This window comes from Monodon monoceros, unplaced genomic scaffold (assembly GCF_005190385.1).
Source record: "Monodon monoceros isolate NGI ecotype Baffin Bay Population unplaced genomic scaffold, NGI_Narwhal_1 Super_Scaffold_3, whole genome shotgun sequence".
Classification (NCBI taxonomy): domain Eukaryota; kingdom Metazoa; phylum Chordata; class Mammalia; order Artiodactyla; family Monodontidae; genus Monodon; species Monodon monoceros.
Window position 1 is genome coordinate 55,182,125 of NW_021703780.1, and position 23,513 is coordinate 55,205,637.

General features: G+C 46.2%; 1 protein-coding gene across 1 annotated transcript in view; it reads left to right on the forward strand.

Annotated features, from left to right (window-relative positions):
• The window catches only part of ITGA9 (integrin subunit alpha 9), a 348,367-nt gene extending 334,172 nt beyond the window's left edge, over positions 1-14,195 (forward strand). Inside the window, exons 27-28 of the mRNA XM_029244105.1 lie at positions 2,261-2,380; positions 13,752-14,195. Of these exons, the coding sequence (XP_029099938.1) occupies positions 2,261-2,380; positions 13,752-13,850 (219 nt within the window). The 3' untranslated portion in view covers positions 13,851-14,195. The remainder of the gene's footprint in view (positions 1-2,260; positions 2,381-13,751) is intronic.
• The last annotated feature ends 9,318 nt before the right edge of the window (positions 14,196-23,513 follow it).

Here is a 23,513-nt window from a genome sequence, read left to right on the forward strand (position 1 = left end):
AAAGCAGTGATGCTCATCTAGGCCCTTGGCCGTCAGGACGATTACCCTTCGTGGGGGCTGTGACTGGAAGAGAGCATGAAGGGGGCTTCTCAGCAGCTGGTCTCATCCTGCATCTCGATCTAGGTGCTGGCTACACAGATGCATTTCGCATTCAGTTCGTGAAAGTGCAGTGAGCTGTGCACTTAGGTTATGTAGACTGTTCTCTATGTATATTAGACTTCAATAAATAGTTTTTTAAAATTAAAAAGGGTGCCAGCCAACCATGCACAACCTCAAAAGAAATCTCCCTGCCAGCAGTGCTAATGATGCTGATGGGAGCACCCGCCACGTGTCAGGGGTGGGCTCTGCCAATCGCTCTGCATGCGTTAGTGCCTTCAGTTCTCTGGAGAGGTGCTGTTCTACCCCTGTTTTACAGAGGAGAGAACTGAGGCTCAGAGAGATAAAGTACCCTGTCCAAGGTCACACAGCTAGTGAGTATGTGCTGAAAAGAGGCCTTATTTCCATTCCCAGAAATGACTACTGTGTTCTGTAGGCAGTTTTCTTTGATCTGTCCCAACATAGGAAGGAATGGTTTCTGCTCTGATTTCCCTAGAGATGATGTTTTGAATTCAGGATCTGCCTCATGGATGACCATCCTCCCCTCCCCCAGCACACCCCCCCCCACCTCAACTGTGGGAATGAAGACAGTTGAGACAAAGGTGATTGTGTTTGCTTTCCTTATCACCAGGGAAGAGACAGTAAATGATCCATTTAATTGACAGATAATCTTTAAAGAGCCACTGTCAGCCAAGTACTCTGTGGTGTGCTGGTGACCAGCTTAGATTGGGAGTTTGGGGTTGACTAGACCTGAGTTCAGATCCTGACTCTGCATTTTAAGCTACATGACCCAGAGCAAATCCCTTGTCCTCTCTGGGCCTCCATGTCCTGCTGTGTAAAATAGGTGCTAAATACCTCCTGGGGTGATTGTGTGAGTTAGACAAGAGACTGCAAGAAAAGCACAGAGCCTGACACAGAGGAGCATTCAAGAAATGTTACAGAGAGAGGGAAGCCAGACCCTAAAAAGGTAACATAAATAGCGCTAGTATCAACTCAGTCATGTGCCCAGTCACCGTTGAGGCTTGAGCAAGGGGCTCCCATAACCAGCGAGGCTTCCTGCCAAGCAAAAAATCAGCTGGCTTTCAGGGTTGAGCCAGGTTTACATAGGCCTTCTCCAAGGAGGGACTGGGCATTCCAAGCACACGGCCTAGCTTGGACAAAGCCCTGTGGCTGGGCCAGCCTGTCTGCAGCCAAGGGCTGCCCAGAGCTGAGATTTCTGTCTCTTCAGCAGAGGAGCTTGAACAGGATGGTGGGGTGTTAGGGATTGGCTGTAGAGGACACAATGGATGCTTTGAATTCTACAAAAATAAACTCTACTGTGACCAGTGGGGCGAAAATAGAGCCAAAGAGTACAGTCGGTGTTGAGCTAGCACGTGTTAAGCTATCACTTCTCTGGCAGGAGGGTGGGGGTGCCCTGATTTGTGCGCCACTTTAGGTGGTATAAATACTCCTGTGATGGACCATTTCAACATAGCATTGTAACATCCTTAGATGTGGAACTGGGAAGAGATGCACACCATTGATGTGAGCTAGCACACCACTGAGATTCCATCAAAGTTGGGAAAACTTGCCCCACTGAGACATGGGCTCTGAGGACCTATGGCTCCCGTTGGAGACCAGGGCTCCGCTCCTCGAGTGAGTGCTTTTAGTGTGCTAGGCATCGCCATGAGACCCAAGGCAAACTGTGCCCAGCCCTTGAGGTCCACAGTCTACTGGGGAAACTGGCATTAATTGAGTAATCACACTAAGTTACACAGTGCACGGAACACTCAGAAAGAAGTACTGTCTTACCTGGAGCGCACGCCCATGCCCTTTGTTTCAAAACCATAATAAAACAGACTGTTACTGTCTGTTCTGAGTCAAGAACATAGTGCGTCCTCTCAGTTTTTCACCACACTTGTGTTCACTTCGTGATACTTAAATCAGGCCTGTTGTCATTACAGCCCTTTCAAGAACTGGGGCTGCGATTTCAAGTGCCTTTTCAGGTCCTTGTGAAAAATCCGTCCGTATACACCCAGGAAAGCGCTCAACAGAGCCCATTTTAGAGTAACAGCAGCCTGGACACATCTCTCCAGTTCAGTCCCAATGTCAAGCCCAGGCTGGGTGCCCTCAGGCGGTGGGTGCTTCCGTTTGGGAACCATCTCACTTCTGCTTTGCCTCCCAGGTGGTCTTCGAGGCGTTGCACAATCTGGAGCCCCGAGGCTACGTCGTGGGGTGGATCATTGCCATCAGCTTGCTGGTGGGAATCCTCATCTTCCTGCTGCTGGCTGTGCTGCTCTGGAAGGTGAGTGGAGAGCACAGGTCCCCAGGGAGTCCCCGACCAGACACCCAGCTCTCCTGCCTCAGCAGGGCTAGAGCGCATGGTTGGAAAAGGTTTCCTGGTGGAACTTCCTTCCCAGTGCAGGTACAATGAAAGGAGGGCAGGGTCCCTTCCAGGCAGTGAATGGAGTCTAGGCTCCTCCTGAGGCCATTCACACCTGAGGGCTGGACTGCTTTAGAGGGAACCCCAAAATCTTACCCTCTTCTCCTGCCTTCCCTGGCAGAGTTGCCACCAGTCCTAACACAGGGTGGTGGGAGCCTCACTCCAACGCACAAGCTTGGGGAGTAACAGCTGGGACTGGGACGGGGATGGTTAACTCCTTTACTTGGGACAAAAATAAGAAAAGAAACTACAGAGCCATTCTTTGTTCTTTTCCCATGTGGAATATGGAAAAGATTTCTGCCCAGAAGATTCTAGTAATGGTGATGGGCTGTATGTCTGGAGTGCTGCCTGGGTAGCTTCATCAGATGTTCTCCCAACCCCATGGGGGTTCATTCGTAGGTGCCCCAGGGGGTAGACTTGCCCTGCCTCCTTCAGCAGGGAGCACCTGCTCATCCTTCACATCTTGCCTCTTGTCACTTTCTCAAGAAGAAAGGGGTGTCCTCACCCCCAATTCTAAGATGGTTTCTTTGCCCTGCACTCTTCTCTCAGACACCTGGCGTCCTTGACTTTAGGGCCTCTGTATTCAGTAATGGTTTCAGAGTCATTATGTGAGGAAGGTCTGTCTCTTCCACGGGATGGTAGTGTGCCACGTGAGTTGGGTCCTGTCTGTTCTTGTTTCCACCGTGTCCCCAGCTCCTACAGCAGCACCAGGGACCACAGCTGGGACTTCCTGACACCAAGTCCCTGCTTTTCCAGTGTTCCAGGTTTCAGAGGCAGGTGGAAACAGCCTCTTACATGATTATGGATGGATCCTTTAAATTCAAATAATTAGCTTCTTTGGGATTCCAAAATAATTTGTATTTATTGATCAAACATAGACACATGTCAGTAAGCAGAAAAGTTGTCAAATACTCAGGAGTCCCCATCCCAGAAATAACCGTGGTGAGACCAGCGTTGTCTCTTCTTGAACTTTTTCCCTACATAATAGACAGAGACCAGGCATTCTCATAGCACCCACTTATTTGTGAATAGTGTGTTAAATTCTCCAGTAAAATACCCGATACATTTTAAGGTGTAGGACCTCTAAAATTAAAGCAATGAGTTCAATTATCAATCTGAAAAAAGTATAGTAAGTATATTTCAGAGTATCCAAGAAATCTAGAAACACAGAGAAAATAGTGTTTTTGTTGTACATCTTTTCAGATTGACAGTTGGACTTCACCTGAAAAAAGTATTGGAGGTTGAAGAAAAATACATTGAGCATATTACTTGAAAATCAGTTTATCTCAGGTTCCCGTGCCTTTTGGACATCCCATTTACTAGTTTACAGCCTAGCTTTCCCTGAATGCAGAATTGTGAAAGTCTTTCCTATTGTTAAAAACCCGTGTCCAGCGCTGTCCTCAGGCTGCAGGTGTATGGCAGATCCCAGTCCTCGGATGTTGGGATTCATTCACATGGCTTCTGGTTTCACACTTCTTGTAACAGTGCCACAGTGAATATGCTTGGAGCCAAATATTTGCACAACTCCCTCATTATGTCCTTAAGATGAAACCCTAGAAACAGAATTACCGAGTCAAAAGAAATGCATATTTTAAGCCTTTTATTACATATTAGCAGTTGCCCTCTGGAAAGGTTATACAAGCAGTGTATCAAAAGTGCCCATTTTCCTGTATATTTACCAGGAGCAGATATTACCTTTTTTGAAAAACTTGCCCATTTGTTGTTTGTTTAATCTGCGTGGCCAGATAGAGTCTTAATTCTCCCTTTTCTCTAACTCCAACTCCTTCCTGCCAAGACGTCTGGTCTGGGGGTGGAGAACAAAGCCAGCTCAGTGTTTGGGATCTGAAGACAGTAAGGGCTTTGGGGTGTGTGTGTGTGTTTGTGTGCGTGTGAGAGAGAGATACTTCCTTCTGCCTTTGTACAGACATTTCACAAAAGAGGGAACACCGTCCTCCACTGCTGGGTGCATGGGACCAGACAGGGACACAGAGTGGGGAGCGGGGTGGCTGTGTCCCACCCCCTCCCTCTGGGCCCCCCACTTGGCTCTGCCACTCAGGAGTGTCCCCTCTCCTGAGCACACCCTCCCACCTCCTTCCAACTGCCATCTGCTTCGCTTTGCTTCTGCCGTGTTTCCTTAAAGAATGTGGTGTGTCAGGAGGGGGTGTCATGGGGTGGCCAGCACCCTGAGGCCACCCAGCTGTGTGTGATCCAAAGAGCCAGGGCCCGAGAAGGCAGACATCACCCGCTGCCATGGACTGGCCGTGAAAGCAGAGTGGTGGCGGTCAAGGGGCCTTAACCAGACAAGGTCGTCTTAACTGCTGGAGGAAGGAAGGGTCTAGAACACCTCTGAGAAAGCTGGTGAGTGATGCCGTCAAAACTTCTAGCCACAGACACAGACTGATCAGCCCCCTCTGAGTCCCAATCCTACAAGCCTGGGAGAGAGAATCTGACTGGCTCAGCTCAAGTCAAATGTCTACAACTGTGGCAAGAGGCCAGGAGGTGGCAGAGAGAATGTGACCAGCCAGTGCTGGGTCACATGTCTCCCACATCCAGACAGCTAAGGCCAGTGCAGGAGAAAGATGCAGTGTGGAGGTCTGGGGAGGCCAGGTAGGGGTGGGGATAGGGGCTAATCTTAGAAGGAAACTAGGCAGATACCCTAAAGGCTTTCGCTCCAGCAGGATTTCATGGTTGTCAGTGGTGCTATTGCCTAAATTACAGTCTTTTATATGGTACTGGGTAGCTATGGCCACACAACAAATTGCCACCAAATTGAGTTCCCTTCTGCCTAACAAATGTATAGGTCAGGAATTCAGGAAGGGTTTGGCTGGATGATTCTTCTGCTCCAAGTGACACTGAGTGGTGTCACACAAGGGCATTCACCTGGTGACTAGGCTGGTCTGCTTCACTTCACAGGACAATTTTATTCACATGGCTGGCACCTTGGGTGGAGATGGCTGGAAGGCCGGACTCTGCCCGGCCCCTCCCTCTCTTCGTGTAGATTCAGGGCCTCTACATGTGGCCCTTCCAGCAGAGTGGGCTGATGTTTTACATGGTGGCTTCAGCTCTGGGAGAGCATGGTGAGAGCTGCTAGTCCTCTGAAAGGCTGGCCCAGAACTGGCATGGCATCATCCTGCTGCACTCTGTTGGTCAAAGCAGTCACGTGCCAGCCTAGAGTCAAGGAACAGGAAAGAGACTCTGCCTCCCAATGGGAGGAGTAGCGAAGAATTAGTGGCCATCTTTTGTCTGTCACATACATGATATTCAGAAATATGGGCAAAATCTTAATATTTTCTGTAAAACTCACTATGGCAAAGGACGATTAGCCTAACTGGAAGTTTTGTTGTTCTGAAGTAGATGAAACCTCATCTGTCTTCCATTGTGTCATAGATAAAATTATGATTGAGCTCCTTGGAGGAAAAAAAACTAAACCTCGGTGCAGGGTTCATGAACGCACTCAACATTCAGAGTGGGTAGTCTGTTCAGGCACAGCGACAGTGCAGTAAGGAGCTCGGCAGAGGGAGTTTCTTTAGGAAAAATATTTTTCTCTTGAAGGACTAACTAAATAGAATGACTTTATAGGACACTGAAAAGGGCAAATGAAATGTAGGATTATTCTGAAGACCTACATATTCCTAAAACTTCAACTGCAGGCCTCTTTTGTTTTTTATTTATTTTATTGAAGCATAGTTGATTTACAACATTGTGTTAATTTCTGCTGTGCAGCAAAGTGATTCATTTATACACATATATACACTTTTTCATATTCTTTTCCATTATGACTTATCACAGGATATTGAATATAGTTCCCTGTGCTATACAGTAGGACCTTGTTGTTTATTCATCCTATGTATAACAGTTTACATCTGCTAATCCCAAACTCCCAATCCATCCCCCTCACCGTTGGCCACCACAAGTCTGTTCTCTATGTCTGTGAGTCAACTACAGACCTCTTGTCAACTTGGATCCCTATGTCTATAACCTAAGAAACATGCATTATGTATAGAGGTCTAATATTGACAATTCAGTGCACAGAAATCCGTTGATTAATGGGCCTAATATTTGAGTTAGATGGGAGGTCTGACTGCTTCTGGCTTATTACCGTATTTCACATATCATTCCCTCCAATACTTTCAAGGGGAAAGTCACTGCATGGTACCCAGTTGCCACTGCTGATGAGTAAACACTTCACTAGAGCCTTTGAAGACAGGTGGGCAGTGTTCAAGTCCTCTTTCCTTTCTAGAGCCACATCTCTTGAAGTTCCCTTTGGTGTAGCACCTGACACTGCTACCTATGGTTGCTTGCCATTGCCTTGAGCTCATGAGCCCAAAATGGTTGTTCCCCAGAAAGTACAAGGATGGTGGCGTGGTATCAAAAACAGAACAAGGCGGCTGGCCCAGTGCAGATGGATTTTCTGTGCCATGAAGGCCTGCGGGTTAGCACAAGCTTTACACTTGTGAGCCAGCCGGTGCCTTCACTCAGCAAACAGATCCCTGCGAAGTGGCCGGCTCGGGGTGAAGGGACAGAGGTAATAAGCAGCAGAGCCCTCACTCCATCGTGAAGACTGGGGAAAGCAGTTAAGGGACCGAGGCTGAGCCAAGCACATCCTGAGGAGTAAGCAGCACTTGGCCAGGCAAAGAGCCTGTGCCACACCTCCTACATGTCGCCGTGGTTCTACCAACATGCCCATCATCCCCTGTTTATCTGAAACAGAAACCCCTTATAGGGTCAGCAAATACCTTCTCCAGAGCCGAAGTCCAGGCTCCCTGCCTAATGCTCAGCCTCCTTCTCTCCTCCGGGGCCTTCCAGAGGGTCGGCCGGTGGCACATCAGGCGCTGTCTCATGCTTGGCCGCAGCAGGTCCTGGCTCCGGTGCAAAATCCACAACGAGGGCCCCGAGCTAACCAGACCCTTCTTCACATTCTGAAATGGATCCTAATCAGCCTTCCCAGAGCCGAGCTGTTAGCAGACACTGGGAGCCATAATTTAAACTTTCTGTGCAAGGATTACAGTAGCCTGCCAAGCCACCGTGCAGGAAGAAAACTTTGAAATAGGAAACTCTTTTAAGGGAGAAAAATCCAAATGAGTCCACTCTCCTTTCTTTTGGCTCCTGTTTGGGTTTGAAATGGCCTGGGCCCTGTGCCTCTTCAAGACAATCGTAAAGGCCTGTTTATAGGAGGAATTTCATTATTCAGAGGGTATATGTGACTTGCACCTTTAAAAAGTGCCTTCAACTCATCAAGCCGGCCTTTGAGTCAAGTGGTGAGAGAGTGGAGATGCTGGGATGTTTTTCCTTCAAGAGGAAAAGCCTCATTTAGGGCCCCAGGCTTCTCTCTCCCTCTCTCTCCCCCTCTCCTCGCTCCCTTGTACAGTTTGCCAAAACACACAGGCCACCACTCAGTGAAGGAGAAAACTCTGCATCCTCCTCTACTGCTTCCAGCCCAGGAACCTTTCCCTTCTCTCCTGTTGGCCCGTTTTGCCAGTGAGATGGCCTGGAGCAAAAGGCAGTGCCATGGCCTGGCCAGCCCCATGACCAGCCTCTTCCCAAAAGGCCCAGGACCTGCCAGCTCTGCCTTCTCACAAGTGGTATAGAGGTGGGCTGTGCAGTGGGTTTGCCACCGTCCTTCAGAAGGACTGTCTCGAACCCTCTGTCAGCCGTGCCTGTTCCAAGAGCCTGCTGCTCCAGAGCTGGTTTTGGGCTCCTGGTTTTCATTTAAGAGCATTCCTGCTGACCTCAAGCAGAAATACTTGGAAAAATAAATCTGTGAAATGGCCCAGCGGATGGGTAGGTTTGGCAGCCCCTCCAGGGGTCATTGGGGTTATCACCTGCCCTCCAGCTGGGCTGTGAGAACCCATCCTTGTTTCTCCTGCAGAGAAAATGAAAATGCACACTTACGTGCACACACACACACCCTTCGCACTGTCTCAATTAAGACCATGTGCCAGAGACATTCAGTGGGGACTTATTTATGTTTGGAAGTAAATATTGGGCTGATGTTGCACTGTTGACATCTCGAGACAGAGACGTGCTATGTAAATAGTCAAGGAACTTGAAAGGACCCATAAACATGAGGCTCTGAGTTAGTCCAAAGAAGGAGTGTGTCCAAGGCCCTTGGAATAGCTGCCCAGGAGGCAATCCAAAAGCCAGGGAGGAGGGGGTGGGCATCTCCCCAGAGACCAGAGGCCGTGGGGTTGTGCGGCCGCCCTTCACTCACCCCGAACTGGGCTGGGAAGGAGGAGGCTGATTCTATAGGATGTGGACCCCAGAACCCAGTCATTCTCACTTCCTCCTGGACCCCAGGCCCCTCTCAGAACCTTCCTAATTAGGGCCATTCAGGGGAAACCTGCTGTTTCCCTAGGAGTTTTCTGGCAGCTTTTTTGATACAAGTTTATATCAGAAAGTTGTGTGAATCTGTCAGGAGGGCTGAGGGAGCTGCCCTGTGGGGCCACAGGTCCCCCTCAGGAGCGGCACAGACAAGAAGCCAGAAAACCCCTGCTCCCTCAGTTTCCAGGGGAGCCAAGTTTGGCTGGAGTCTCTCTTCCTGTAGGGTTTCCATGAGTGTTCCCTCCGCTACAGACAGCAGTTATAAACAGAGCCTTTTGCCCCTCAAGTGGCAAAGCAAGCCCTGGAAGGATCCAGAAAAAGTGCAGGAAAACACATACTCCACTGAACTGGAATTGAGTGAGGGGCTGCTGAGGGTCCAGCTTAACTCATCACGGCTCATTTCCCGGCACCCTCAGTGTGGACTCAGCTGGCTGGGAAAATGTAGGTTTGCCCAGCATCTCTCCAAGGTTTTCCCCAAAGTAACCTTGAGTACTAGTGATGGTGAGAGTGTAGGCCTGCTGCAGGAGAGAAATGTCTTTGAAGTCTTGAGTTATCTTAGTGTTTAAGAGTTTTAGACTTCTCTATACTTTATAACATATCCATACTTTAATATAAAAATTGGAAATTTAATTTTCCAAAAACTCTTTGAGAAAAAAATGATACCAGGCAAGGACTCTGTGCCCTGTGCCTCCTACGTGTGAGGACTGGATACACAGCTGTATGGCCTATAGGCTGCAGTCCCGAGTTTGCTTTGGGGACCAACATAAAAAGCTTTCATTGTGTTTCAGGGCTAGAAGAGGTCTGAGAATGCCATCGATCTCTTGGGCAGAGACAAAGACACTGGGGTTCAGAGCCAGGAAATGACCTGCCCTGTGGCCAAGCGTGAGCAGTACTCAGAACTCCAGGCTCCCCATGCGGCACCTCTCCCGTCCAACCCTTCTGAGTAGGTCCTGTGGCACTGAGCAGGCCTGGTATGACACAGTTGTTTGGGGAACCCTGGCTTGGTAAACTCAGAGCCTGGGCTTTGGGTTCTATATCAAAAGCCAAAACCGGGCTCTAAACAACAGCACAAAGGTGATATTCTCTTTTTCTGAAATGGAATTCGTTTGATCACGTAAGAAACAATATTAATTTGACAGAACCACCTCTAGACTATATCACACCTTTGTGCAGACAAGTAAACAGCGCCCCTTCCTCCAGAAGCTTTACTTCCATCTGTCAGAAAATTCAGAAAATCTACTGATTTTGTTAGAAAAAGACACCCGACTGCCATCTGCTGGAAAATAGTTGTAATAAGTTTACACGTCCATGATCTCTCTGATATGAGTGGCACCCTCCCCCCTTATATGCAGTGCACAGCCTGCGTTACTGTACCCAGCACTCCCTAGACATGAGCGTGATCTGTGTTTTAAGAAATGGTCATGGGCTCCAAAGAAGGAGGACAGACACCAGTGGCAGCTCCAAGCTTCCATCTAAAGATGAGACTACACGCAGGTTATGTTGGGAACAGGGCTCTGGATATCCTGCCTCACTGGAGTGGGGTGGAGAGTTTGCAAGGCTGTTTCTAAGAGAAGCTCTACGGTTACTGCCAGCAGGGGTAGACTTTTCAAGACTAGTGCTGAGGGACTTATCTGGTGGTACAGTGGTTACGATTCCGAGCTACCAATGTAGGGGGCCTGGGTTCGATCCCTGGTCAGGGAACTAGATCCCACGTGCATGCCGCAAAGAAGAGTTTGCATGCCACAACTAAGGAGCCAGCGAGCCACAACTAAGGAGCCTGCCTGCCACAACTAAGACCCGGTGCAACCAAAGTAATTAATTAAATTTTTAAAAAAAGACTAATGCTGACACCATACCACTTGAGACAAAAGAGCTTGCTTTTGGATGCCTACAGGAGATGATATACCATCACTTTGTTGGTAAAAAGTATGACACACATAAACATGAGCACAGGAGAGCCTCCTGTGAGAGTTGGGCCAGGCACTCTAAATCCTTGCTATATTGCATACTCTGTATCAAATCCTTACGCCAGCATAGCTGTGAGAAGGTGAGCTGACTCTTGTCCTCCTTAGAGATGAACAAGAAAAGTCTGTTCAGCAGGACAGGGCACAGTGATGCTCTTTCCATCTAGAGCCCTGTCAGGCTGCCCCTCAGCCACCCTTCCCGTGGGTGTTGACTCATTCAGTAATTCAGGCAAAAAAATATGGAGTTCTGTATCAGTTAACTCTTGCTATGTAACAAACCAAAGTTTAGGGACTTAAAAACAACCACCATCTACATAGGTCGCAATTCTGAGGGTTGAACTGAGCTTAACAGGGCGGTCCTCCCATCTCAGCGGGGCTCAAACCTACACCTGCAAGCAGTTGGGGGTTGGCGGGTCTAGGAGGACCTCAGCTGGTGGACTCATCTTTCAGCAGCGAGACCAAACTCATTCACTTGGAAACCAGGCAGCGTTCTGAGAAAGCAAGTGGAAGTGTGCAAGGCCTTTGAGGCTTAAGTGTGGAACTGACAGGGCATCACCTCCCATGCACCCAACTGTCATAGCAAGTCATGACTCAGATTCAGGGTGTGGAAAACAGACTCCGTCTCCTGATAGGACTTGCTGCAAAGCCACGGTACAGGGCATGGATACAGGGGCATTTTTGCAACTTATCACTGGCAGTAAGTAGCGGTGAGATGCTGAGCTCTGGGGATAAAAAGCACAAATCTGTAGGAGTCCTGAGACAAATGTGAAAGATGATAAGAGAGCAGACAGTTAAAGCTCCGCTTGATTGGTGCCACAGTAGAGATGTGTTACTTCTCTAGAGTTAAAGTGAGTAACTGGAGATCACTGAACCGTCGCACTATCCGCAGGCAGAGTCATGTGCTAAAGAATCTTATTCTCATGTTGTGCCCAGCTTTCTTTCTATGATTATGTTCTCCTCAGCTCAGAAGGTGCACATGACACATTCGCCCTGTCAACCACATCTTTATCTTTCAAGAATGAGATTTCAAGCACTAACTTCTGAGTTAGACATTTCCATGAAGTCTTGGGCCGCTTTCCTGGCCTCCTGTGGGTATGCTTTGAGGATGACAACAACGACCTTTTTCTAATTATCCAGAACATTCAAGCCAAGCCTCCTTTCCACATCCCTTGCAGAAGGGAGAAGGTGGTAGAGATTTAATGAGAGAAAAGTGTATGGGGGTGTCATAAAGTGAGGTTCTGACAGATGTGGTCTGATGCTGGGAGGACATATCCAGGGAACTCAGTGTCTGTCTGTGAAACGGGCCTTGAGGATCGAAGCTCAGAGCACAAGACCCTTGCCAGCTGTTCTGTGGAAGCTTCCACTCCCTCCCAGCCATCAGACTGCTCTCAAAGGGAACTCTCAGGACTCCCTTGGCAATGTGGGTGGAGGTGACCAGCGCTGTCTTGGCACCTCTCTTGACAGTTCTCATTTTCACCTGGGCCAGTAAGCCCCTTTCAAGGAGTAGGAAGATGGTGCAGTGAGACTGTGGATGCTTGGTTCATGGTGAAGGAGTGTGAGGAAAGATGCACAAAGGAGTTAGATGTGCCCACAAAACTGGGTTTGCTTGACGATTTGTTTAGGGCAGGTTTTGTATGTGCATTCCCCATTGGCAGCAGATTGCAGAGATTATTAGTCTCAAGCGTTTTCAAATATGACTATGGAAATTATACACCAGTGACAGTGTGGTACCATAGACCTGCAGCACAGCCTCCCAGCAGCGAGCCAAGTGTGCATGTCTGTTTCAGTTCCCCTATTCAAGAGGATCGAAACAAGGATTTGAGGGCAAGTCATTTATTTGGAAGATAATCTCAAAAAACAGTGATAGGAGACCAGAGAAGAGAGGGCAGGGAAGGAAGCTAATAAAGGATGTGTTATCAAGCTGGTTACCACCGCGGGAAAGTTCCACGCGGAGCACGCGCACCTCAGGGTTTCGCACCCAAGGAGAGAGGGAGCTGGGGTATTTGTACACCAACTCCAGTCAGTCATGTTTAAGGGCAGATGCAGGAGGATGTCTGATCTCAGAAACAGAGGCCACTAATGCTAGGGAGCACAGGACAAGAGATACCAGGTCTTCCTGAGCTTGGGAGAAAAGGTCACCTTTGGGCTACAAAAAGTTACTTTTATATGGCAGTAGTGCCTATGCTGACTATGTGAAAAGAAATGGAAATTCATCTTACCCTGTATGAAAAGCCATAGACATCGGAAGGAAAGGTCTTTTCAGAACTAAGCTAAAGGAAACTGCCTTCGTGGCTCAGGAGGAGTTGCCAGTTTTAGGGGAGTACACACTGCCAGCTGTGTGCACGGCAGCTCGGCAGCTCACGAGGGTCACAGATTTGAGTGAAAGATCTAGAGGACAGCAAGATAGGATGCAGATCTGCAGATACTTTAAAACTCCTACTGTATGAGAGCAGTACTTATCAAATTATTCTGCAATGGCTGATCTCTCTCAGGATTTAGTAGATTTATCAAAAGCCAGATAAGCTTGGGAAATATCAAGTCCCTGACTTTCTTAATCCTTTCCTAAAAGGTTGATTTGATCCTTTACTGTTCTACTGTACATTACGAATCTCTTAAAGAGTGTGTCATTTCCAAACTTACTTGACCGTGGAATCTGTTTTACTCCCAAACAACCTATGAATAGCTCAATAACTAGTTTTCCCCAGCATACAGTTTGGGAAACACTCCACCAGAAGCACATTACAAGGAACAAACAACTTATCATAAGAAAGCTTGCAGGAAGTCCATGCATTTTGAAAAGTGGTTCCACATGATGCTTTTTCTAGATCAGCCCAATCTGAGGAGTTGTGAGCATAGGTCATGTTTCCTCCGGGTCCAGGTGGCTTGGGAATCAAAACGGTTGATTCCCCAGCATCTCTAACCTGGCGCCTCCTCTTTCTGCCTTTCAGATGGGCTTCTTTCGCAGAAGGTACAAAGAAATTATTGAAGCTGAGAAGAACCGTAAAGAGAATGAAGACAGTTGGGACTGGGTCCAGAAAAACCAGTGACCTGCCACCCCACCCCACCCCGGTCATGTGGCCCAGTGGTTCGCCTGTCTTCCTGATCTTTGTATCTTCCATATTTGGAAGAAAGAATCTTCTCCAGATTTTTCGGAGGCCCCACGATGCTGTTCTCGTCCTCGTTCTCTCAAGCCCAGGTGCCAACCTGAGGCAGTCACTTCGGCCAGGTCACCTGACTGGAACCACCACCACTTCCTTTTCCAGCTGAACTCGCAACTTTGGAAAGCCGGCTGCAGAGCCAGGCGATATTTATGGATGCAACATGCGTGGTCAACCCTCAGGGGAAAACTGTTACCTAAAAGTATTTTTATAAATATAAGCCTTTTATACTGATTATGTCTTTATATTTGTATCGATGTTTTATTATTTCTATTAAATGGTTATATAGTTCACTCAAGCACTGATATCTGGCCTGAAATCTTGGAAATACTTGTATATTCATACAAATGTTAAAGGATAAAGATCTTATTGTACTCTGGAACTTGCTGTTAAAGAAGACTCAGATGAAATCATCTGAAGAAACCTCATGTGATGAATCCACCCAGCGGGTGGTGCTGTATATCAGCTGTGGTTTGGGGCTGAGCCCGAAGGCATCTCACATCTCTGTTGCCTGGAGTCAAGTGTAAAGAACCACGAGAGTTTTTTCATCTGTACCGTTCATTGGAAGATTCCCAGCAGGAATTTGGATGGAAAAACCTGATTCTTGAGGTCTGTTCTGCATCACCTTATAGAGCAGACATTTCACCCTCCTTGCACTTAAATTAAGACATGAAAGCTTGGAGCAATGCCATTTCATCACTGGTAAACCTCAGAATGGCATCTCATCCTGGACATCGTGCATCAGAGTCCGCATACCACCGGGACTGAATTGGTGCCCACCAAGCAGAGACTTGTGTCTGAGTGCTGTGATGTGTTATCTTTTCATGTTAATTTGAGTCCAGGGGTCTCCATTATCCCCATCACTCTTGCTGTCCCAGCTAATGGTAATTGCAGTGTCCTTCCCAGAGATGACCATTCAACCTGTCCTTATTTTTTTTAATCGTGTCTTAGGTGGAGTTCTTAAGAAGTGGACCCTGAGACAAGGATTTTCACGCAGTAACTTATTAAGGAAGTATCCCCAGGGCACACCAGTAAGGACACGAGGGAAGCAGGACACAGAAGGGGAGGAAGACAGGTAAGGGAGCCATTTCAGGGCAGGTCCCGTGCAGGGGGTCTTCAGCCTGATCCTGCAGGGGGGCTCTGGAGGGTAAGTTATGCCTCAGAGTTGTCCCAGCCCGGGGCAAGGGAGCTGAGCTTTCATAGTCTTGTACCCAGGAGAGATGTAAACTTTCTGCTTTCACTTCCTGCCAGCAAAATAGCCCCAGTAGCTCAGGAGCAGTCCTCAAAAAGAGGGCTGCACCCCCAGCCTGGGAAGCGCACAGAAATAATGCAAAAGAAATGATGCAGAGGGATCTGGGCATAGCACTGACGTCCTCGCCTATCCCCTGTACAGGTGAATGCTGAGTTATGGCCTTCACTATCCAAGCTCTCTATTTGACAGTGTTCATTACCAGACACGCAGTGCTGTCCAGGTTTGAGTGCAGTGTGATTCTCTGAAAGGGCGAGGTGGTGATGGATGTAGCAAGCTCAACATCATGCCTGGCCTGTAGTGAACATTCAATAACCATGAGCAGCCCTGGCTGCTGTTACCGCTGCTGGAAAACCATCTGGTACAGGGGAAAGCGTGCCTAAGAGCAGGGTCTGACAGAGTCCTTAGTCACTTATCACAGCCTGCTCAAGCCCCGGGTACAAACAGATGGCATCAGATGAGAATGAAACAAGAAACAAGACCAGGCATCTTTCTCATGGGGCCTTGTTGACTGGGAGCTAAGATGTGCGGGGGCCCGTGAGTATTGTTGAAAAGACACAGAACTCAACTTCAGGGGAGATAGGTTTTTCCAGACACATAGTTGGCTAATGCTTGCAAAGATATCTAAAGTTTTGGCAAAATTATGAGGGTGCTGGGCGGTTGCAAACCTGGCAGGGAGCACACGTGTCTTTTTGTTTCTTACGCAGTTGACTCTGACACAGGAAGATACAGAATGCATCATGCTCCCCTTCCAGTTCTCACTCAGAGTTCACCTCTGACAGATATGTATGGGGCCCCTGCTGTGCGTCAGGCCCTGTGCTAAGTGCGGGGGGTTCCCCAGTGAACACCACCGCACATTTTGCCCCAGGGGAGGCAGATCTTCCCACGGTGGGATCGTGAATTCCTTTACGAGACCTCATCTGCAGCCTTCCTTGGATGGACTTCTGCTTGTTGTTTCATGTTGTCCTTTAATAAATCATTTAGGATTCTTAGGTGGTAGGCCTGGGACAGCTCCATCAGCAGCTTTGGCAAAATGCACGAATAGCCACAGCCAGCCTCCTGCAAGGTGTGCAGACGCATGGGAGACAGCGTAGCAGGATAACTGGCGGGCACGTGGTTCTGCCAGCCAGAGGGGAAAGCCTCACCAGGGGAGGGGCAGGCTCCATAGCCAGTCTCAGAGCTGGGATCCATGTGCTTCTGGGTGGTTCTGAGTGGTGGGCACATGAGTGGTCACATACCCAGGAGATTACTAAGACTAAATAGGGCAGTTTTTAAGAAAGTCACGCTTGGCCTCCACTGGAGGAAATACTGGCAGCCACTCTGGAACCTGTGTGGGGAGGATGGTACATCTGCTTATCTCCTGATGCTGAGTAGGTGGGGCAGCAGGGACTGGGGAGGTGACCATTTAGCACAGAGATAGGGAAGTTGAGCAGGTTATCAGCGCTCTCAGCTTGGCCGGTTCACCAGCTCCATCCAGTTCAGAAGCCCTCAGTAGGCTCTTGGGGGAAGCAGACAGGATGGGTTGGTGTGTCTTTGTTGCTTCTCCAGAAGGTTCTTTTAAAATTCCACAGTGCCTTCCAATTTCCACCGTGCCTGCTTCTGTGGGTTCACTGTGGAATGCCATCTGATGTTCTCTTGCACAGCATTATTTAAGTCTGCTTCAGCGTTTTGGTTGTGTATTCACTAGGATTATAATCAACTGTCAGAAGGATTGAGGTGCTCTTTAAATATGAAAAAAGGACCTTTGTAGAAATTAAGTGAAATAATGCCCCCTTTTCAAAAATGATTCACTTATGCTCAGTTTACATGGGACTCAGGAGTTTGGAACATCACCTAAGTAAGCCCTGGACCTGTCACAAAGAAGAGGCCATGAGGTTCAGGAACGAGGGGACACTGGCAGGAGTGAGTGGGTCCAGTGGCTTTACGGTGACTGACAGGCACACGGCCAGAATCACTTGCTACTGAGGTCACTGAGGCTTTCTCAGTCAATTCTTCAGGAAACTTCCATCAGCATTCTGAAGTTGGGTAAGCTTTGTAGAAAATCCGATGGAAAGTCCTCCTTCACCAAATCATATGCAACCTTCAGCCCTGGAGCCAGAGGCAGGGATGTTCAAAACAAAACCAGCGGGCCTCCTGGAAACATCAGGGACCTGTTTTCAATGTGGATGTGTAGCAGGTCCCTTAGGTGGTTGTGATGGGTGCTGATATGCTACCTGTGGAACCGTAGCAATGTCGTTTTTAAAAAAGGTTATTCTACTTTTATTTTTGGATAAGGCATCATATCAGGGCAACACAGTTACACTCGGGTTACGTGTAAAACCTACACCTGATGAAACCTGCACCTAATTCAGACTTCCCGAAATGTAGAGGCAAAGCAAAGGATTGGTATTTGGGGGAAATGGCCTTTTAGCAGATAAAAGGCAGAAAACGAGTGTCCCTTAGAAATGCTCCAAGTATGCAGGGTTTTAGTCCATGTGTTGTTTTGCTATATAGAGCAAGAATATACACGGTGAAGGATATGTTCTGAAGCAAAGAATGGCTGAAGGGTTAGGATAAAAAGGCAGTAGGGCCAAAATGAACCTTCTAGAATGTCTTCTGATTTTCAGCATGTGGGGGGATAATGAACAAATGTCCCATGTGATGCAATGCTTTGTAGCACAATGATCTAGATTTCAGACTGTGTTAAGGTTTTTTCAAATTCTAATGTGCACGGTGTGACCGGCGGAGTAAGTTTAAAAGCTTTAAGAGTGTGATTAATTGCATGGCAGGCACCCACGCTAACTTCACTTCCAGAACTTGATTGATGCATCTATGTATGTTTCTGTTGAGGAATTTCAGTGGGAGGGGTGTTCCTCTTCACAAAGTCACATGTATTTAAGTCTGTGCAGTCACTTCTAATTCACTTGCACTGTTTGGGAAATGCAGGTTTACAAAAGTACGTGTTTGGAATAAAAAAACGGCTACAAATGATTTGGGAGTTAAGTCTGTAATTTCTTTTGCTACTGAAGTACTTGAGCCTTTTTAGGCTGTTAAAGATGGGGTTTTGGTGTAACACAACATGAGCATTTAAAGAGCCCATGCAGGTTCATCTAATTGCACATAAAGAACCCACTCAATGTGTCCGAACTGTCCCTAGTCTTTGGCCTCCATTCCATGGTCGCCACCTTCTCTATGCATCACCCACCTGCCCAGGGCCACACCTGGGACCTTGGTCTTAGGATGAACGTGCCCAAATTAAATGCAGCTGATTCCTCGTTTTTAGTAGACTGCTTCCTCATGTGTCTGCCAGTCATGAAGCATTTTCCTGGAAGCCTTTTGGTAGCATCCTTACACATTTACAAACATTGTGTTCTCTTAATTTTTGATCCCCTCCATCTGTCTAGTTGTGTCCCTGTTCTTATCTCAAATATTGTTCATTTGTGTGTTTTTCTCTTTTTTCTCTAGATGAGACCAACAGAGATCATTTTATTGATCTTTTCAAGAATAAGCCTTTGGCTACACCAATCAGGTGTACTGGTTTTTGCTTCCTATTTCATTAATTGCTGCTTTTGTACTTGTTAAGATTTATATTACTCCCCTGTGCTTAAAATTCATACACACACACACACCCCACACAGTATATAGAAGGGGGTCTGAAAAGATACACACCAAGGGGATAAAACTGGTTGTCTTTAACTGGGTAGGATTGTCAGTGTTTTTGCTTTGCATTTTGTTTTGTTTTTACTTGTCTGAATTTTCATGTTCTACAGTGAGCATGTATGTCTTTAGTAACAGTGAAACATATGCAAATTACTTTTAAAATAAAGTTACCTCTGGGAGAGTATGAATTGCTAAACCAAAAGAGATCCCAAATTCTAGGTCTCAGAAGAAAGAGCTTTGTTTGCAACAAAGAGCATTGATGAGCCTGACACTTAGGACGATGGTCCAGTGAGAAATCCCAAGATTTTTCATTCGGATGCTTCCTGGCTTAACAAGACCTGCCAGATCACTAATGCTGATTAAGTATGCTTCTCTTGTGTTGCTCCACCTGTTTCCTTCAGCCAGGAAAAGGCCTCGACTAACTCAAAGGAATCAAAGATACAAAACTAAGAGGAAGAAAAATGGCCAATTAGTAAATTCTGTCTCCCATTCAATCAGGAGTTGTACAGTCCACTGTTCTTTACCTCTGGTCCTTAACGTCTGTCTATTCATCAGGGTATTTTGGTTAGTAATAGAATTAATGTGAGTGCTTAGTTAGAGCTCTGTCTATACTATCAAACCACTTGGCAGCTATCCACCAGCAAGGCCACCGACCCTGAGATCATGTCCATTCATTCTGTGTAACATCCAACTAAAGTGGATATAACGAGATATGGCCAGCTCTGCCCTGAAATCTGAGGCTGTGACATCTGGGCCTGCTGCCAAACATCTGCTTCGCCTCAAAGTCTAGTCCAGATCAGTGTGTGCTTTATTTGATGTGATTCTTCTATAATTGAAAAAATACCTAAAAAATTAAATCTCAATAGAGGTATAAGTACTACCTTCTGAAGACACCAAATGGATTAATAAGCAGGGGGCATTTTTAAAAGGATCTCCAGAAAAACTTTCTTCTAAGAAATGGCAAATTTGGAAAAAATGAAATGCTCTCCAATATTACGTCTATTCAGAGCCCACCTTATCAGTTAGAAGACTGTTTGGCTCCATACAATAGAAAAATCCAAAATAACATGGTTTAAACATGCTGGAAGTATGTTCCTCTCTCACATAAAAGAAAACCAGGTGTGGGCCATCAAGTTCTGGAACAGCAGCTTCATGGATGATCAGGATACCAGCTCCTATCTTTCTAGGCATGTGGCTTCCATCCTTAAAGTTACCTCGTGGTCCCAGCTGGCTACCAGTGTACCAGCCATTGTGTCCACATTCCCAGCCAACAATAGAGGAGGATAAAATGGCAATGCCCCCTCGCTTTTAAGTGGCTTCCCAGAAGTCCCATACAGCACTGGCCAGAAATTAGTCATATAAATGCACCCATCCACAAAGGAGGCTGGGGAATGGATTTTTAAGGAATAAGAGGAGAATACATATTGGAGACAACTAACAGTTGCCACACCCATTGGTATAAGATACTCAGAATATAGCTTCCTTAAGCCCTAAATACGTACCCTTCAAATCCTTGAGTCTGACTGGATTTGAGCAAGAGGAACACCTTTATTTGGGGTGGGTACCTAGGGTACAACAGAGTTGGCTAATCATATTAATGTCCACACAAAGCTCTTTCTTGTTTTATGTTATTTTTCTCCTTTATCCCCCGCCATCCTCATTCACATTCCTCTCTCTCCTAGAGGCACCAAGTCTAATGAATTGAATACATGTCTTTAGAAATGTAAGTACATAGTATTATTTTGTGTGTTTCACTTAAATGGTATTGAGCCTAAAAGCTCAGGTTGTGGTTTCATTTTTTTGAGGATGTATTCATGTTGCTGTGGTTATGCAGCACTACATCCTACATTGTTTCTACCACATTTTACTACTCCAGCCCCTCTGTAGGAGACCTTTGACTGCTTGCACCCTCCTGCTGCAATGAACATCCTCTCCCATGTCCCCAGCTGGGCCTGAGCTAGAATCTCTTGTGGTACATATTACATATATTACATCTTAACATGGTTACAGTCTCCTTTTCCAGATTCTAAAATGACCCCACAGTGGATGCTCTCAGCAGCAGTGCATGTCCCTGCATCCTTGCCCATCATGGAATTATCTGACTTTCTTGCCCATCTTGTGTGTACACTGTTGTATGGAGTTAGGTTTGAATGTGTTTGACAGCCATACACATGCATCTCTTCACATTCTTATTGGCCATCTGGGTTTCCTTTTCTGGAATCAGTTTCACCTCCTTGAACAGTCTCTCCATTAGATTTCCAGAATAGTACACCTACCACCTCCCTGGCCACTTCTCAGCCTCCCTTGCAGGTTCCCACTCTTCTTCCCAGCCTCTTGATGTTGGAACTTCTTGCATCTGTACTCCTTGGAGATCCCCATCCAGGCTCCTGGCTTTACGTATCACCTACAGGACCCAGGTGCCTCCAGTCTGGTCCTCTCCCCTGAATTCTCCACTCACTCAGCTAGATCACAGGCTTCTCAAACTGAGCATGTTCAAAGCTGGACTGCTGCTGTCCCCATCTCAGGAAATGGCAGCTTTATTCTTCTGCTTGCCCTGGCCAAAATCCTTGCAGTCATCCTTGACTCAGCCTTCTCCCACACTACAACCAGTCCATCAGAAATCTCTGCCAAATGGTCTTTAAAAAACAAAACCACTAATTCAAAAAGGTGCATGCAGACTTCCCTGGTGGCTCAGTGGTTGAGAGTCCGCCTGCCGATGCAGGGCACACGGGTATGTGCCCTGGTCCGGGAAGATCCCACATGCCGTGGAGCGGCTGGGCCTGTGAGCCATGGCTGCTGAGCCTGTGCGTCCGGAGCCTGTGCTCCGCAACGGGAGAGGCCACAACAGTGAGAGGCCCGCGTACTGCAAAAAAAAAAAAAGTATATGCACCCCAACATTCAGAGCAGTATTTTTACAATAGCCAAGGTATGGAAGCAACCTAAGTGCCCATCAACAGATAAATGGGTAAAGAAGATGTGGCATATATATATATACAATGTGGCATATATATACAATGGAATATTACTCAGCCATAAAAAAGAATGAAAATTTTGCCATTCGCAGCAACATGGATGGAGTTGGAGGGCATTATGCTAAGTGAAATAAGTCATACAGAGAAAGATAAATACTATATGGTATCACTTATATGTGGAATCTAAAAAATACAACAAACTAGTGAATAAAGCAGAAAAGAAGCAGACTCACAGATATAGAGAACAAACTAGTGGTTACCAATGGGGAGGGGGGAGGGGCAATATAGGACTAGAGGAAAAAAAGGGTTATTATGGGATTATATGAAATCATCTGTGTGAATCTTTTGAAAATTGTAAAGCACTCATTGCCAGGCAAACTTAAGAGCTTTCAGGATCACTCAGAACCATCCTGTGTCTCTGTCCATACCCACTATGACTGTGGATTTTTCTTTATTTCCTTTTAGTTCTGTTCATTTTTGCCTTTTATTTAGGACTGAGCCTATTTTATTAAGTACCTAAAAGTTTAAATTATCTATGTTTTCCAGATCAACACTCTATCATTATGCAGTGATCTTCTTTTTCTCTAGTAACACTTTGTGTTCAAGTCTATGTTGGTTAGTGTTTATACAATATCTCTTTTCTCATTTATTTATAGTCTTTCTATTGATATATCCTTATATTTTGTATGTATCACTTGTAAACAATATAGTTGAGTTTTTAAAATCCATTCTAACACCGTTTGTCATTTTATTAGAACATTTAGTTTATCTGTACTTAAAATTATTAATGAAATAATTGGATTTATTTCTGTCTTATTTTGTGGGGTTTTTGTGTGGTTTTTTTTGCCTATCTTAAGTTTCTTTTTCTGTCCTTTTCTTCTTTTCCACATTCCGTTCTTCCCCCCATTAGTCCTTCTTCTTATGTTCTTTAAGTGGATACCCAGATACCCTAGAACTTCAAGACTTACCATAGTTTACTTGCCTAAACATACCACAGTCTGAAGTTAATAAATCTCCTTTAATGCATTTTAAGTTTATACTTCAACATCATAAGTCTTTTGTTTTTGTGTTGAATATTCTGTAGTAAAATGTTGCTCATGTATTTGCCACCTTCTCTGTTCTTCATTCTTTCATCTCAGATCTTTCTTCCTGGGGTCATTTTCCTTATGCCTAGTACATATTTTAGAATTTTCTTTAGTGAGAGACTGCTGACAGGCACTATTTCAGTTTTGTTTTATTTGAAGCCTCTTGAATCTGCCAGATTCTTGACTTTTTGCTGGCATAGACTTCAGCAGTTATTTTCTCTTGGTGGTTAAATATATCATTTCATCTTCTGGCTCCTGTTGTTACCATTAAGAAGTTGGCAGTCAATCCATTTGTCACTTCTTTAAGAGGGATTTGTTTTTTCTCTCAAGCTTCTTTTAAGGTTTTCTCTTTGTTTTTGTGATCTGTAGCTTCACTCAGATGTGAAGGTGGAATTTCTGCTTATTCTGCTTGGGATTTGCTGGGCTTCTGTGGTTTGATGTCTTTCATCCATTCTCTTCATCTCTGTAAATATTCTCCATGCTTCATTTTCACTTTGACTCCTTTTAGAACTCTGATTAAGTGTGAGACTCTCTCTGTCCTTCTTGCCTCTTTGTGTACCTTTCCTGTTTCCATCTCGTCATCTCTCTGTGCAGCATCCTGGAATAT